The following is a 14,469-nucleotide window of genomic DNA, read 5'->3' on the forward strand; positions in this document are numbered from 1 at the left end:
ATATAAATAAAACAACTTCTACCTAAAAAGTTTGAGAGTTTTTGAAGATACATTCAGTAGGTGAAGGGAAATAAAACTGAAGGGAAATAAAACCAAATGAACGTCAACTGAAAAAAAGATATCACAGTTAGAAACCTTATCATACATTGACAATTCATTGAATCCTGCATGAATTTGAAAATCAAAGACAAAGTTATGTCCAAGAGTTGCAGATAACAAATAGATATATCTATGTTAATATATAAATGTTTTTTTACCCCTTACTCGTAATACAATAAATACAACATTAGTAAATGGCTACAACTGACTCTCCGACCATGCCTGACAGCATGATATTAGTACAACGTTTAAATATAGAAGGATGTTATTAAAGTAGAGATCCATATAAATAGAAAGGTTTAAAGAGACTCTTAGTAAAACTTTTTTGTTTGTGACACTTTTTTTGACTTCATATAGGGCTTTCCCCCCTCTCTCATCCCACCATCCCTCACGGTGGTGGGAGTCTGTGTTTAAGGATGAATGGGCAACTTTCCTTTGAGGCTTTGATGTAGACAGCTCCCATTTTTCTTATTTGTACCCTCCCTCAGACTGCCTGTTCAACCAACCCACCCCTATCCTTCCCTGACCTATCTAACACAATGTACAAAAGAATTTTACTACACAGCACAGCCAACTCAAACCACAACACCACAACAAAAGGCTTGGTAGTGATGTAAGGGACAGTCAGGCCTCCAGCAGACATGACCTACTACTGAGACATTTCAGCTCTCATTGTGGACTTCAGCTTGTGTCAAATGATCACATCATTTATATCCTTTCTTTTAACAATTTGCACAGACTATTGTAGGGATACTTATTCATCTTTCTTATGTTTTGTAGGGATACTTATTGATAATTCTTATTTTTTGGAATCTTCAAAATGCAGACTTCTTGACAAATCTTTATTATTTTTTGAAGGGATACTTGTTGATAATTCTTACTTTTTGGACTGTTCAAAATGCAGACTGCTTGAACAATCTAGCCAAACAACTACTCTACTGAAGTCCATCAGTGGAAGACAGGCTCAAAAAGCATTTCATTATCTGAAGGCGACTCCATATTCCATTAACAATTAAACAGTGACATGTCTGCTGGATCACCTACCCCCAAACCCCCACCCCTAACAACCAAACACACCCACATGTACGCACGCACACGCACGCACACGCACACACACACACACACCAAGAGTGAGGGGGGTAGGGTGTGGTGGGTAATAATCAGAAGACAGGGAGAAAGCTAGCATCTCTTCAACTCCCTCTTCTAAATTGCAAAGACACAAATTTTTTTTAAACAAACTTATTATATTACACACATATAATATATAATATGTATTTACATACAATAGTGTTTGCTTTTTTTGGAAATCATAAACTTAAAAAAAGTTTACAAAAATAAAATGTTATATGGTGACTTCTCAAAATGGTCTCTTCCACTTAGCAAGGCTTGTTTATCAGGGGTCAGAGCCAGGACGCTTCCTTTTGCCAAAACTACAAGCTTAATGGTTCAGTCCCTGGCCTCAGAGCAGGCCCACATCGACCTCCTTTCAGATCCCTGTAATTCTTGATAGAAGGGCTCCTTTACAAATCGGCTCTTATTTTTGTTAATCTTTTTTTAAGTGTCCTTCTGTGTCCATGTTGTTCTTCTCTTTTTTTTGATGTCCATCTGCACTCATCCACCTAGGTTTTCTTTTATTTACTAAAAAACAGAGAACAAGCAAGTCAGTGTAAATAATACATGTTTTACAATGACATTGTAGGAGGTAAATTTGGTTTTATACAGTATAAAGTTATATGAGATATTTCTCATATTACTCATATTACAAACAACATTAATACAACTCACTTACGCCACTGAACAGTGTAGTAGTAATCTGACGGTCACACACTGCACTTGCATGTTGTGTTTTTTAAGCTTGCTGGGCTGCATAGACATGTTATACCTTTGCTGCATTGGCTTCATTGCTGCTGCCAGGCGCTTGTGAGAGTGTGTTTTAGTCTAATTATGAAGGTTCTAATTAACTGGAGACAAAACATTTCATTCTTTTTCACATAAATCATAAACCATTGAATATAAAAAAGGACTAATTGAAATTGGTGGACTAAATTGATGTTCCCATTCTTGAACTTATTACTTGTCCTGAAGAATCCACAGTACAAAGTGCTTGCTGACAGTGTGTCTGTTTTCTGAACAAGCCTGCATCATTCATGGTTTTGTTTTGAGGGATAAAGTTACTTTAGAAAAAAGCATTAAGCATATTTCAAGACCAACTAGAATATTTGGCAAGTCCAAAGGCTAAGTCTGAGACAAGTCTGAGTGGAAATATCAACAAGTTCATGATAAGTCCGAGACATCAAAAAAACATCTTTAGTCTGAGTCTGGACTCAAGTACTATAGCACTAATTTTCAGCTATTGAGGCAAAATACTTATTAAGCCAAGAACATCTATGTATGGATTTACAGTTTTATCTACACATTTACAGATTTGCTACACATTGACAAAACTGACTCCAAACACATATACACATAATACATATGCAGATTTCTGTATACATTCACAAATGTCGGTATGCATTAAGAGATTCTTTCACATATTTACAAATGTCATTACTCACACAGTTGCACAATTCTCCACATACATTTGCAAATTGTTTTGCTACAATAATGACCTGTTTTTGTTTTATTTACGCCTATTTTCCATTTCATAATTAAAAAAGCTATAGAAGTAAAATAAATGTATGAGAGTTCATGTGAAACAAGTTTCTGCAAATGTGCTTTTTCAGCATGTGATTAAACACAACCTGCACTGCGTCAGCTCAAACGTGATTCAAAACTGTTTTTTGGGTCCTTGTCTTATAAGAAGTCATATTTGAATAACAATAATTAAGACAAGTTTTCTGCCACACTATGTGAAACACCACACATATTGTCTACATCTTGTCAACAACACCACTGGCGGTGCATTGCAAATTGTAGCTAGAGGAAGCTATTGACCGTAGCATGGATCATTTTGGTTTATGGTTACATAATGACTGTTGTTTAACGAATTCCAGAAGTCAAATATAATTTGAAGAGTTTACCTAAATAATACCAATACTAATTAAATGCTGAAATTACTACTGAAATGTTTAAGTTTTTATAAATACGTTGGCTAGCGTTAGCAAATTATGCCCTTCTCACTCCTGCCAGCATGTAAAAACAAAATGCTTTTGTCACATCGCTTAAATAAATTTAGCAGGAGTGAGTACCACAAGATTCAAGGTTCCTTTAAATGTTTTTTTATGCACCAGCGGCACATAAAATTAAATTGTGTTTCACACATCCACTAATGTAAAGAAGTCAAAACAAGGACCGATCATATCTTATTGCACGGAGCTAACTTTATTGTAGAAAGATTGAGTAACGTTAGTAGTACTGTTTAAACATGAATTTAAAAGTGACATCCACCAAGTCAAAATGCTTCTGTTATCATTAATTAGCTCATTCTTACTAACAGTTTACTAACTCCGTCCTGGCTTAACGTCAACATTTTAGGACCTCAGCGGGGAGCTTCATATAGACAGCTAATGTTAGTCCAGCTGTCAGAATCCACGTTGACTTCCTATGTTAACATCAGTTTTTGCATTAATGGGACATGTGCAAGAAACAGGTTGCTTATGAACCACAAAAATAGTAATAAAACTAGAAGTAGTAATACAACTGTGTGGTTTGGTTATCACTGTTATCAATGCCTTTAGCATCTTGGCTAACCCTATGTTACTCCGTTTATGATATATTGTTTTGGCTGTACTTTCTAACATGATGTCATTGTGCTGACCGAGCACCGTCAGACTTTACAACAGAGCCTACACTAAACTTGATAGTAGTTCAGGTACAAGGTTCCCTGTTCTGTGTTTGTCGCTGAGTGCTCTTGGTGGAAAATGAATGTAAACAAAGTCCAAAATGCAATGCGTTATATTGTAAACCCCCTTCGGTGTAGGCCTACCATTGTGTTTAGTTTTCACTTGTAGCTCAAAAGCAAGTTTTTCACAAAAAATTCAAGATTGTGTAATCGACTATTGACTATTTAATGTCAAGCTCAAGCCAACCTGGCCTCAAACTGATTGGCGGAAAATGTTTACTTTTTCTCTTAGGGATGCCAGAAATAGCTGGCCTTCTTTGAGCCTTCGTAGCACTTAACTAGACAGAGCACAGACAGGACTGCATCACGCCTGCAGTGGCAAAAGGGCAAAGAAGAAAATTGTAATGGAATGTTTGGATAAGGGAAATAGCAAAATCAGTGGGAATTATACATTTTGTTTTAAATTTTAAGTTGTGTTTTATATTTGTATGGGGAGGCCAGGCTTCCTTTGGCCTTCTACAGAAACCGCCAATGAACACTGTACACTGTATAGAGTTTCAGGCCTCTTGGTAACCAGGGAGTTATCGGTATGTGGTATCACTGGTGTCCCCAAACGTTTCCAAAGCTCTCTCCAAGTGACCAAATTCTTTTAAATGCATTTTGCACTTCTCACTCACTTCTGTGACCTTTAGATGAATATAAGACATTGTATATTTATTCAAAACTTGTTGATCATCTTTTTTGAGTGTGACTGCTGGCTCTGTTACACATTCCTTTAGACTGGCTACCATTGGACTTTCCTATCATACTTTACACCATTGGAAATGGAATTTGATTGGCTACAATTGTAACGATTGACGTTTTTGATAGCCAATGACAACTCATTTTAACATGAAACAGCTTATTGATGTTTCACACTAGGAGAGCTCGCTGTCATGGGCTGTCCTGGGGTGGAAACTACAGAAAAGTGGGAATAGTTTTATTGTGTATGCAGAAACCTAACGTAAATAAACAAACCCAGCAACACAGTGCAGGAAGAGGAGAAAAGATTCTTTCAGATGGAACAAGTTCCATAAAAAATGTTAACAGCTAGCAGATAGTTAGCAATGGACTCTTCAGGGGGATTTTTACAACTTGGATACATTTTTATGAAAAACCCTTTTGATTCTTTTGATCGGTGGATACATAAGGACTAGAGGAACATATATAAGCCAGGAATAGATACATAGCATAGCAATAACTTGAGCACTTGATTTGAACAATGCTTTAATGCTTCTGATTTCAATAATATAAACGACTGAATTGCGGAAAACATTGTTTCAATTTTAACAGAACTTTTGAAGTGACCCAGTGGATATTAACAAGATAAAATGTGTTAATTACTGAAAGACCAACCAGTCGAAATGTAAAAGTATCAGCCTTGAAAAACCTATTTCAGTCATGGCAGAGGCGAAAGAAAGCCGAGAGCAGAAAGGACTGAGCGGAGAGGTAGGTTTGGGACTGAGATTGGGATGCAGAGAAGAGCCTTTCCGACAGCTGCTCAGCTGCTGTTCATTTGGGCAACTACCTCCCACATAAGTTAATGGGTTGAGAAAACCGGTGACCCCCACCTTCCCCCCACAACCATCTACCCCATCACCAGAAACCTCCACTGTACTTTCCCCTCCAACTCCACAAAGATGCCAACAGGCTTCTCCTGACTTCCCTACACCTGTCTGTGATGAATTGTATATGAGTACAGTTTGTATGAAACTACCTCCTCCTCATATGTGAGTGGACAATGGATACTAGAAAAGAACAAACGAAAAAAGAACATGACAGGTGTTGGCACTAAAGCTTTAAATATGATATATGTTTGTAGCAGAGACAATGAAACAAAAAAGGAGCTGCATTCACTTATACAGGGCAAACAGGAAGATTATTTATGCCAATAGCACAAATATGCAGCCCTTCTTATGAATATGTACTAAGCTGCATATTTGTGCAGGGACAACATATATACAACACACAAGAGTATATTAGAGAAAACAAACAAAAAAAATACAAAAGAAAACTTAACATATAATATTTCAAAGATTTAGTAAAAATCACTTATCATCGTCAAATAACAACATTAGCCGAAATTACACAGAAATCACACAGCACATGTTTAAACTACATAGCATTTGTTAAGTTATTTTTTTATCTAAACTCTTTTTAAAAATCAATTGATATCTAAATCCATAACTTTGACGGAAAAGGAGAGCACCCATTTTTAAATGCTTTCATGTCTGCAGTGAATAGACATGCAAAACAGTTATTCTCACATCTGCACCTCAACTGTACTTTGACTTTGCTGGGATGAGTTCTACTATGGCTTTATGAAAAATATGTATCCTTTAAATTGGCTGCCCTGTGCCTCTTTTGATAGTAGAAGCCTGCTCTGTCAGTCTTTTAGACTTGGGCTCTGTCACCAACAATCCCAAAGCAACAGCAAATTTAGGTAGGCCCTCTGGTTTAAGCTACAGCAAACAATGATGTGGTTTGGAACAAGTTTTGCTTGAGACTGAGTGACTAGACACGCTGGAAAACCTCTGGATATTCCAGGACTAGCTTAGCGATCTCTAACTCAAGCTCCTTCCATTTATACTCCCTCTTTTTCCTGTTGTTTATGTTTCAATGATTTTGCTCTCTCCTGACGCTTATGTTCTCGCTCACTTTCTTTAGCAACATATAATCTAAATAATCGTTATGAGTTCTGGCATCCTCAGACCTCTGACTCCAAATATTTAATGTTCATAATTTCACAACAATGCCTGACCAACCTGAATAACACACGCAAACATTTATATCCCAAACGCAAGCTCCCAACTGTTAAAAGCTTACTGTACACTTTCCTACCTAATAGGGGTTATGCTGTCTCGTTTTGTGTCTGAAGATGGCTGCTTGTTTCGATGACCATGCTGTCGGTCCTGGTCCGCTGCCCCGTGTGTTTCCTACCGAGCGCTGGCATGTAAACTTTTGGGTGTTACCAATTCTTGGTAATGATCAAGCCATTTGCTCAACACAGCTCACTTTCAGCACGTCAAAATCAAACGCTTGGTCGGCGGCCTTGGTCTTTTTAGGGGTCCAAGCCCAAGGATGCGTGCACCGCAGTAATCGCAAGTGATACGCGGTTCACACAGCAGGGCTGTGGAACCCTATTGTTTTCGCTAGGATTCTTCCTCCTTCTTATTAGGGGTCCAAGCCCGAGGACTGTATAGGGCTGTGGAACCCTATTGTTTTTGTAAGGTTTTTATCGCAAGGCGATACGCAGTTCACACAGCAGGGCTGTGGAACCCTATTGTTTTCGTTAGGTTTTTCCTTTTCCATTCTTATTATTCTTCTCCGCATAAAACTGGTGCTGCAGCCTAAACCGTACATGGTGGTGACTCGCCCTTTTCAGGACTGGTCCGAAACTCCGCAAAGACCTCAGCCAAAAATAATTTACCCACTTCCACCACTAGGTGGCGCTATACCAGGACAAAACGCGTTTGGCCCTATAACTCCCAAACGTACATTGGATATTAGAAAACCTTACATCCACGTGTTCCCTGAATCCCACTGAATCTCTTGATATAGGCCACGCCCATTTCCACCTAAACTTTTATGCATAAAAAATCGCGATTTATTTTGATAAATCACGATAAATCGCGAACCAACTTTTTCGAACTCCTCCGAGACCGTGCAATGGATCTGCACGAAACTTGGCACATAGCATCTCCAGACCAACCTGACAAAAGTTAGCATTGGCCACTAGGGGGCGCTACAAATAAAACAAGTTTATATCTCATGAACCGCTCATCCAAATTTTACAAAATTTAATGGATACCATCTAGGCCCACTCCTGAGGCGGTCCTTGGAGCGGTGTGTTGATTGGTAGAAGTGGGCGTGGCCTATGGGCCAACGTCTGGATTAACCACTTCCACTAAAGTGAATTACTTGAAATTAACAGGGTAGATGTACAGTGGGTAGCCGACCAGACCTACCAAATATTACACATGTTGCCCAGTAGGTGGCGCTACAATGACGTCAAACGTGTTTTTGCCTATAACTCCTACAATATAAATGTAAATGTGCTGTATTTATTTAGCGCTTTTCCAGTCTTAACAACTGCTCAAAGCGCTTTTTACATCTACAGGAAACATTCACCATTCACACACATTCATACGTGTGGCCGGGGCTGCCGTACAAGGTGCCACCTGCTCATCAGATAAACATTCACACACATTCACACTCCGATGCGCAGCACCGGGGGTAACTCGGGGTTCAGTGTCTTGCCCAGGGACACTTCGACAATGACTGCAGGGGCGGGGATCGAACCACCAACCTTCCGATTGGCAGGCAACCGCTCTACAACTGAGCCACAGCCGCCCTGATATACATCACACATTAAAAATCTTGATGTCCACGTGTTCACTACATCAAGCTGAGTGACATGATATAGGCCACGCCCATTTTCGTTCAAAATTATTTTCACAATATTACAATAAGTGCAAAACCAACTTTTACGTCCTAGGCCGTGTGACAGATCTGCACGAAACCTGGTGTGTAGCATCTCCAGATGGCCATGACAACATGTTGTATAAAGAATTTTGCTATGTAATTGTGTGGGCATTTCATGACCAAGCAAAGCTCCTGTACTTCGCTTTGGGTTACACTTTTGTGCACTCACCGGGTCGCTGGGGACGACTTGCGAGGGGAGGCTTGGACCCCGTTGAAACCGCGTGCAGTTCTAGTTAGGGGTCCAAGCCCGAGGATGCGTGCACCGCAGTAATCGCAAGCGATACGCGGTTCACACAGCAGGGCTGTGGAACCCTATTGTTTTCGCTAGGATTTTCCTCCGCCATTATTATTCATCATCATCATTAGGGGTCCAAGCCCGAGGATGCGTGCACCGCAGTAATCGCAAGCGATACGCGGTTCACACAGCAGGGCTGTGGAACCCTATTGTTTTCGCTAAGATTTTCCTCCATTATTATTCTTCTCCGCATAAAACTGGTGCTGCAACCTAAACCATACATGGTGGCGACGCGCCATTTTCAGGACTGGTCCGAAAGTCTGCAAAGACCTCAGGCGCAAAAAATTGCCCCACTTCCGACACTAGGTGGCGCTATACCAGAAAAAACGCGTTTGGCCCTATAGCTCCCAAACCGTACATCGGACATTAAAAAACTAACATCCACGCGTTCCCTGGATCCTACTGAATCTCGTGATATAGGCCACGCCTACTTCCGCCTAGACTTTTATGCGTGGAAAATCGTGATTTATCAAAAACCAACTTTTTCAAACTCCTCCTAGACCGTGCAATGGATCTGCACGAAACTTGCCACATAGCATCTCCAGACTGGCCTGACAAAAAGTTGCATAAAGATTATTTATACAATAAAAATTGCGCATATTACGCGCAAACAAATTTGTGTAGCTAACTCTGAAGAAACTGACTTTGCCATATCTCGGCCAAGATAAATGCTATCAAAGCCAAAGTTTAGAATAACACTTGCTATGTCCCTCTGAGGCTCAGAAACAAATTTTACGAACATTGGCCGCTAGGGGGCGCTACAAATACAATAACTTTATATCTCATGAACCGCTGATCCGAATTTTACAAAATTTGATAGATACCATCTAGGCCCAATCCTGGGGTGGTTCTTACATAGGGGTACTATTTGGTACAAGTGGGCGTGGCCTATGGGCCAACGTTTAGAGTAGCCAGTTAAACTAAAGTAAAATACTTGAAATTAACAGGGTAGATGTACAATCGGTAGCAGACCTGCCTTACCAAATATTACACATGTGGACCACTAGGTGGCGCTACAATGACGTCAAACGTGTTTTTGCCTATAAATCCTACATTATACATCACACATTAAAATTCTTGATGTCCACATGTTCACTACATGACGTGGAGACACATGAGACAGGCCACGCCCATTTCCGTTCACAATTATTTTCACAATATTGCGATAAGTGCAAAACGGACTTTAACGAACTCGTCCTAGGCTGTGCAACAGATCCGCACGAAACCTGGTTTATAGCATCTCCAGTTGGCCCTGACAAAAAGTTGCATAAAGAATTTTGCAAAGATAACGTCTGCGCATTTGACGACCAATCATCTTTTCTGTGGTACGCTACCAAAAAATAGTATATCATATCTCGGCCAAATTTAATATTATCAACAGATCACGTGCGAGCATTGTTGAAGACGCCATTTTGATGTTTTCTACCAAATTTGGTAAAGATCAGCCTTTAGAGGGCGATAAAATCAACATTCATTTGGTTTCGTCAAAACAGTCAATGCATTTAAATGGGAAATTTGCAATTGCAGTATCTCTGCCACAATAAATGCTATTAACACCAAACATGTGACGATTGTTTGGTATGCCGCCCGGACGCTCTGTACCAAATTTGGTAAAGATAGGCCATTAGGAGGCACCATTATCAACGTAAACCATGTTGGGCCTTCTTATGAACCTCTTGTATCCAGCCTAGAAGCCCAGAGTTTTTTTGGAGTCGAAAAACTGCACTACTAACCCCTAACGTTACCAGCGCCTCTCCGTACTTCCCGACGTTTGCCCCCCCCCCCAGCAGGTTCACTTTGGGTTCCGCTTTCGTGCGCTCCCCGGGTCGCTGGGGACAACTTGCGAGGGGAGGCTTGGACCCCGTTGAAACTGCGTGCAGTTCTAGTTTAGCATTTCAGTCACCCCGCTTTTCCTGGATGTTGTGGTTCAGGTTTAAATAGTATATTTACAAACGTTGTGTTGTGGCAAAACAAGAATATTCTTTTAGAGTCATTGTCTTGAATAGTATTGTGGTTTTGAGCCATCAGCGTGCAGTGTTCTGCACCTGAGATTGTCTCCCCACCAGAAACAATCTCATTTCCACACCTGCTGCTTTGGCCTGGGCAAAAATCTGCATCCCACATACATACCCCTTCATGTCACATCTCAGCACTTGCTCTATCAGGTAACTACTCAAAAGACCTCTTGTAACAATATAGTCCACTATCTATATACAAAAATACAAATTTGTGAATTTTTTGTTGTATTGTCCACCCCTTGTATGTCAGTGGAACAAGCAAGCAAAAAGTCAAGTGTCAACCATTTTGCATTTGGATGGTGATCTTACAAATGACTGCATTAAGAGAGCCAATTAAACCGCATAAGGAGCCATGTATTGCCAGACGGGGACTTTCATCACATCATCTGCCAAAAAACTAAGATTGTGTTAGTAGCAGCCTTAAACTTACACCTGAAAACGTGTGCTTCTGTTTTGTGGAAAACAGGAGCAAATGCTACTACATGTACACTTAAAAAGGATGGAGAGATGTGTAAAATATGGAGGAATTTAAGGTAACTTACAGCTGAAAATGCTGTACAACTCCCAAAACAAGGGAACGGTGTGCTTCTGTTCTGTGGAAAACAGGAGCAAATGCTGCTACATGTACAATTAAAAAGGATGGAGAGATGTGTGAAATATGGAGAAATTTAAGGTAATATTTGATTATGTACATTTTTTAGTACAGTATTTATGGAAGGATAGGCAAAAAATAGAAAGATGTTGCACTCTAGTGACACTCAATCCACTATTTATTTTTCACATTAATGCCAACTTTAAATACGTTTTTTTGGTTGGCACCCTCATCCCTCAGGACAGGCTTTGGACACTTTTTTAGAGATGCCGTAAAATCCAGAAACTGATTGACAATCGTTTAAACTTGTGCTCTCCATTTTCCCAACTGAAACAAGCTCAAACAAACCAAAACACCACAAAATAAATAAATTGTCTTGCCCTAGAGCTTGGACATGTAGTGGTTATTTAGTAACATTGCTATAGACAGTAATAAGCCTATGGCTTAAAGGAGAATTCCAGTTGATTAAAACATGTAGTATATTTGGAGTGCTGTCAGTAACAAGAAAAATGAAAACAATTGGTGCTGTCTACACTGTGTTATCCTCTTGCTAGAGTTAGCATCCAACAGACTTAAACAGGCAAGTTTTAAACTTGTTTTTAGTCTCTAAACATGCTAAAAATTTCATTACAAGTGCCTACCCATTCCTGCAAATTTTATTCCTTGTGAGTGAACATAGCAAATTTGACAGTAGGTATGACAGAAAGGCATAAAGGTTTTGTTAATTCAGCCAGTACACATACCTCTGTTTATGTTTTCCGGTGAGGTCCACACTAGCAATTGTCAAAACACATTTTTTCTACAAAAAAAATGATTTGTCGTGGTTACGTCCATAATAATAATTTTGTAGCAACACTGTGGAACCGGACACCGCAGCTGACCTGCAGTTCAAGAGTTCAAGAGCTATCGCGCATGTGCAAAGGTAACTAAGCAACAATGCAGATTAACACTTTCGGCTGATAGAGATACAAAGACGGAGCTTTGGTATCATAACAACATTGTGTCAGTGTTTTTAGAATATTCATTTTTGCTGTAATGCAGTAATAGTAACACATTACTAATTACATGTCGGTAATATAATACTTGTGTTACAATCTCAGTATCAAAAGCATGAGTATTACTTGTAAAGTATAAATCATAAAGATGTTTCCTCAGATTTGTCTGCAGCTGGTCTTTTTGCTTTTGGAATGGCATTTGCCTCCAGATACCGTGACTTAGCGCTTTTTGGGGGAATTTTTATCCTTATCAAAATGTTTGCTTCAAACACGGCGCGTCTGTTGAGTCGTATTAGTGGTGCGTCAAGTGCTATGTACAGTATATTCCCATCCAATTAGACTGAATATGGTATTGATGATGCGAAAAATAATAACGATAACTGCAATGAAATTATTTGAAACTTGTTTGTGAGGACTAGATTTGGACTGAATTTAAAGCTGATTCTGGTTTCCAACTTGGCCCCAGGTGTGTCTGTTAAAACCCGCACGGAGACAACTTCTCCCTTTTGATGCTTTATTGTAATCAAACACTTTGCAAACTAGCTAACAGGTTAAGAACACAATCAAAAAAAACACTAGCTAAGTTACTTTTAATGTGCAACAACTATAGACCAAAACAACCACATGGCTTAAATGAACTGACAACATAAGTTATACAAATTAACGTTCTCAAGGATGCACACACATAATCTCAACTGATTATCCTCCGGAAAAGTTTTTCTCTTTTACTTTTCTCTCACTTATTTCCTCCGTGTGGTGCATGCGCACCCTTGCGGTGAGTGACGTGTGTCTGTGCTATTCTTCGACATTACGACCTCTTGTACAAAACTAAAGTGACGAGCCAACTTTGTAAAATGTAAGTAGTAGAAAGTACCAATATTTGAGTAAAAATGTAGGAGTAAAAGTAGCCACATAAAAATATAGTAAAGTAAAATATCAGAAAAATCTACTTATGTACAGTAATGAAGTATTTGTACTTCCCATCTCTGGTAATTACTATGGACATAACAATGGCAAATCGTTTTTTTGTGGTAAAAAATACATTTTGGAGTATTGGATTGTATGTAGAAATCAACTAGTGTGGACTTCACCGGAAAACAGGAAATGAACAGAGTTATGTACACTGGCTGAAATAAACTTGTAATGACATTTCAAGCATGTCTAAAAATAAGTTTAAAACTTGCCCTGTTTAAGCCTGTTGCGTGAAAACAATTGGTCTTGACTACACTGTGTTATCCTCCTGCTAGATTTAGATCTAGCAGGAGGATAACACGGTGTAGTGAAGACCAATTGTTTTCATTTTTCTTGCTTCTAGCACTCCAAATGTCCAAACAAAAGAGCTACATGTTGATATTGATCGGAATGCTCCTTTAACAAAACACACCTCACACAGTAACGTAAACACAGAAACATAGAAATACATCAAATTTGATCCAAACAGAGTTAAAGCCTTTTCTCATCATAGAAAATGTTGCCAATGTCTAACCCTAACCATTATTTATATTACTATACAAAAGGAAGCACATTTTTCTTTTTCTCTTTTGACGTATATTTTCATATTCTGTAGTGGGCTATGAGAACCTAATGCTAATATGAATTCAAATAATAGACAATTAACATGCTATTAAATCTCTTTTTATGATTCAGAAATACTGGTTAAATGCCTTTCACAAACTTAACATTCATTTTAAAATTGTAAAGTGCATGAAAGAGAAATGAATTAAAAAAAACATTTTTTTTTTACATTTATAGTTATGAAAAGCAGTTGATATCCCATCACCACTAAAAGTACATTCTACTCGATATAATACACAACCAGGTTCACAAGCTTTTAACTAGGTCAAGTATTAAGCAACTATTTTGAACTATTTAAATTATTCATGTTGTCACAGACCTTCCAGGACAAGATTGACATTTTATATTTTTCTGTCAACAAATCCATGGCTATTTAACCTGCTCCAAGGGCCTATGGCAAAATTGAACTATTGGACCCCCTTAATAACCTTTCATTCATCTAACATTAATTTAGGAATGTGCAACATACAAGTAGTCATGTCCAAATCCAGTTTGGTGAATCATTTTCTTTTCTGAGCCAAATAGAGGACACTCTCTTTTCAGTACAGGGTTGAAAGCACACTGATTTGCCATTCCTTGAGCATTTTTCT

The 14,469-nt window shown here is 38.9% G+C and overlaps 1 protein-coding gene across 1 annotated transcript in view; it reads right to left on the reverse strand.

The window, feature by feature from the left end:
* Positions 1-1,492: 1,492 nt before the first annotated feature.
* The window catches only part of LOC117936761 (RNA binding protein fox-1 homolog 3-like), a 713,247-nt gene continuing 700,270 nt past the window's right edge, over positions 1,493-14,469 (reverse strand). Inside the window, exon 16 of the mRNA XM_034860139.1 lies at positions 1,493-1,737. Within this exon, the coding sequence (XP_034716030.1) occupies positions 1,735-1,737 (3 nt within the window). The 3' untranslated portion in view covers positions 1,493-1,734. The remainder of the gene's footprint in view (positions 1,738-14,469) is intronic.

Source organism: Etheostoma cragini, chromosome 21, assembly GCF_013103735.1.
Source record: "Etheostoma cragini isolate CJK2018 chromosome 21, CSU_Ecrag_1.0, whole genome shotgun sequence".
NCBI classification, from domain to species: domain Eukaryota; kingdom Metazoa; phylum Chordata; class Actinopteri; order Perciformes; family Percidae; genus Etheostoma; species Etheostoma cragini.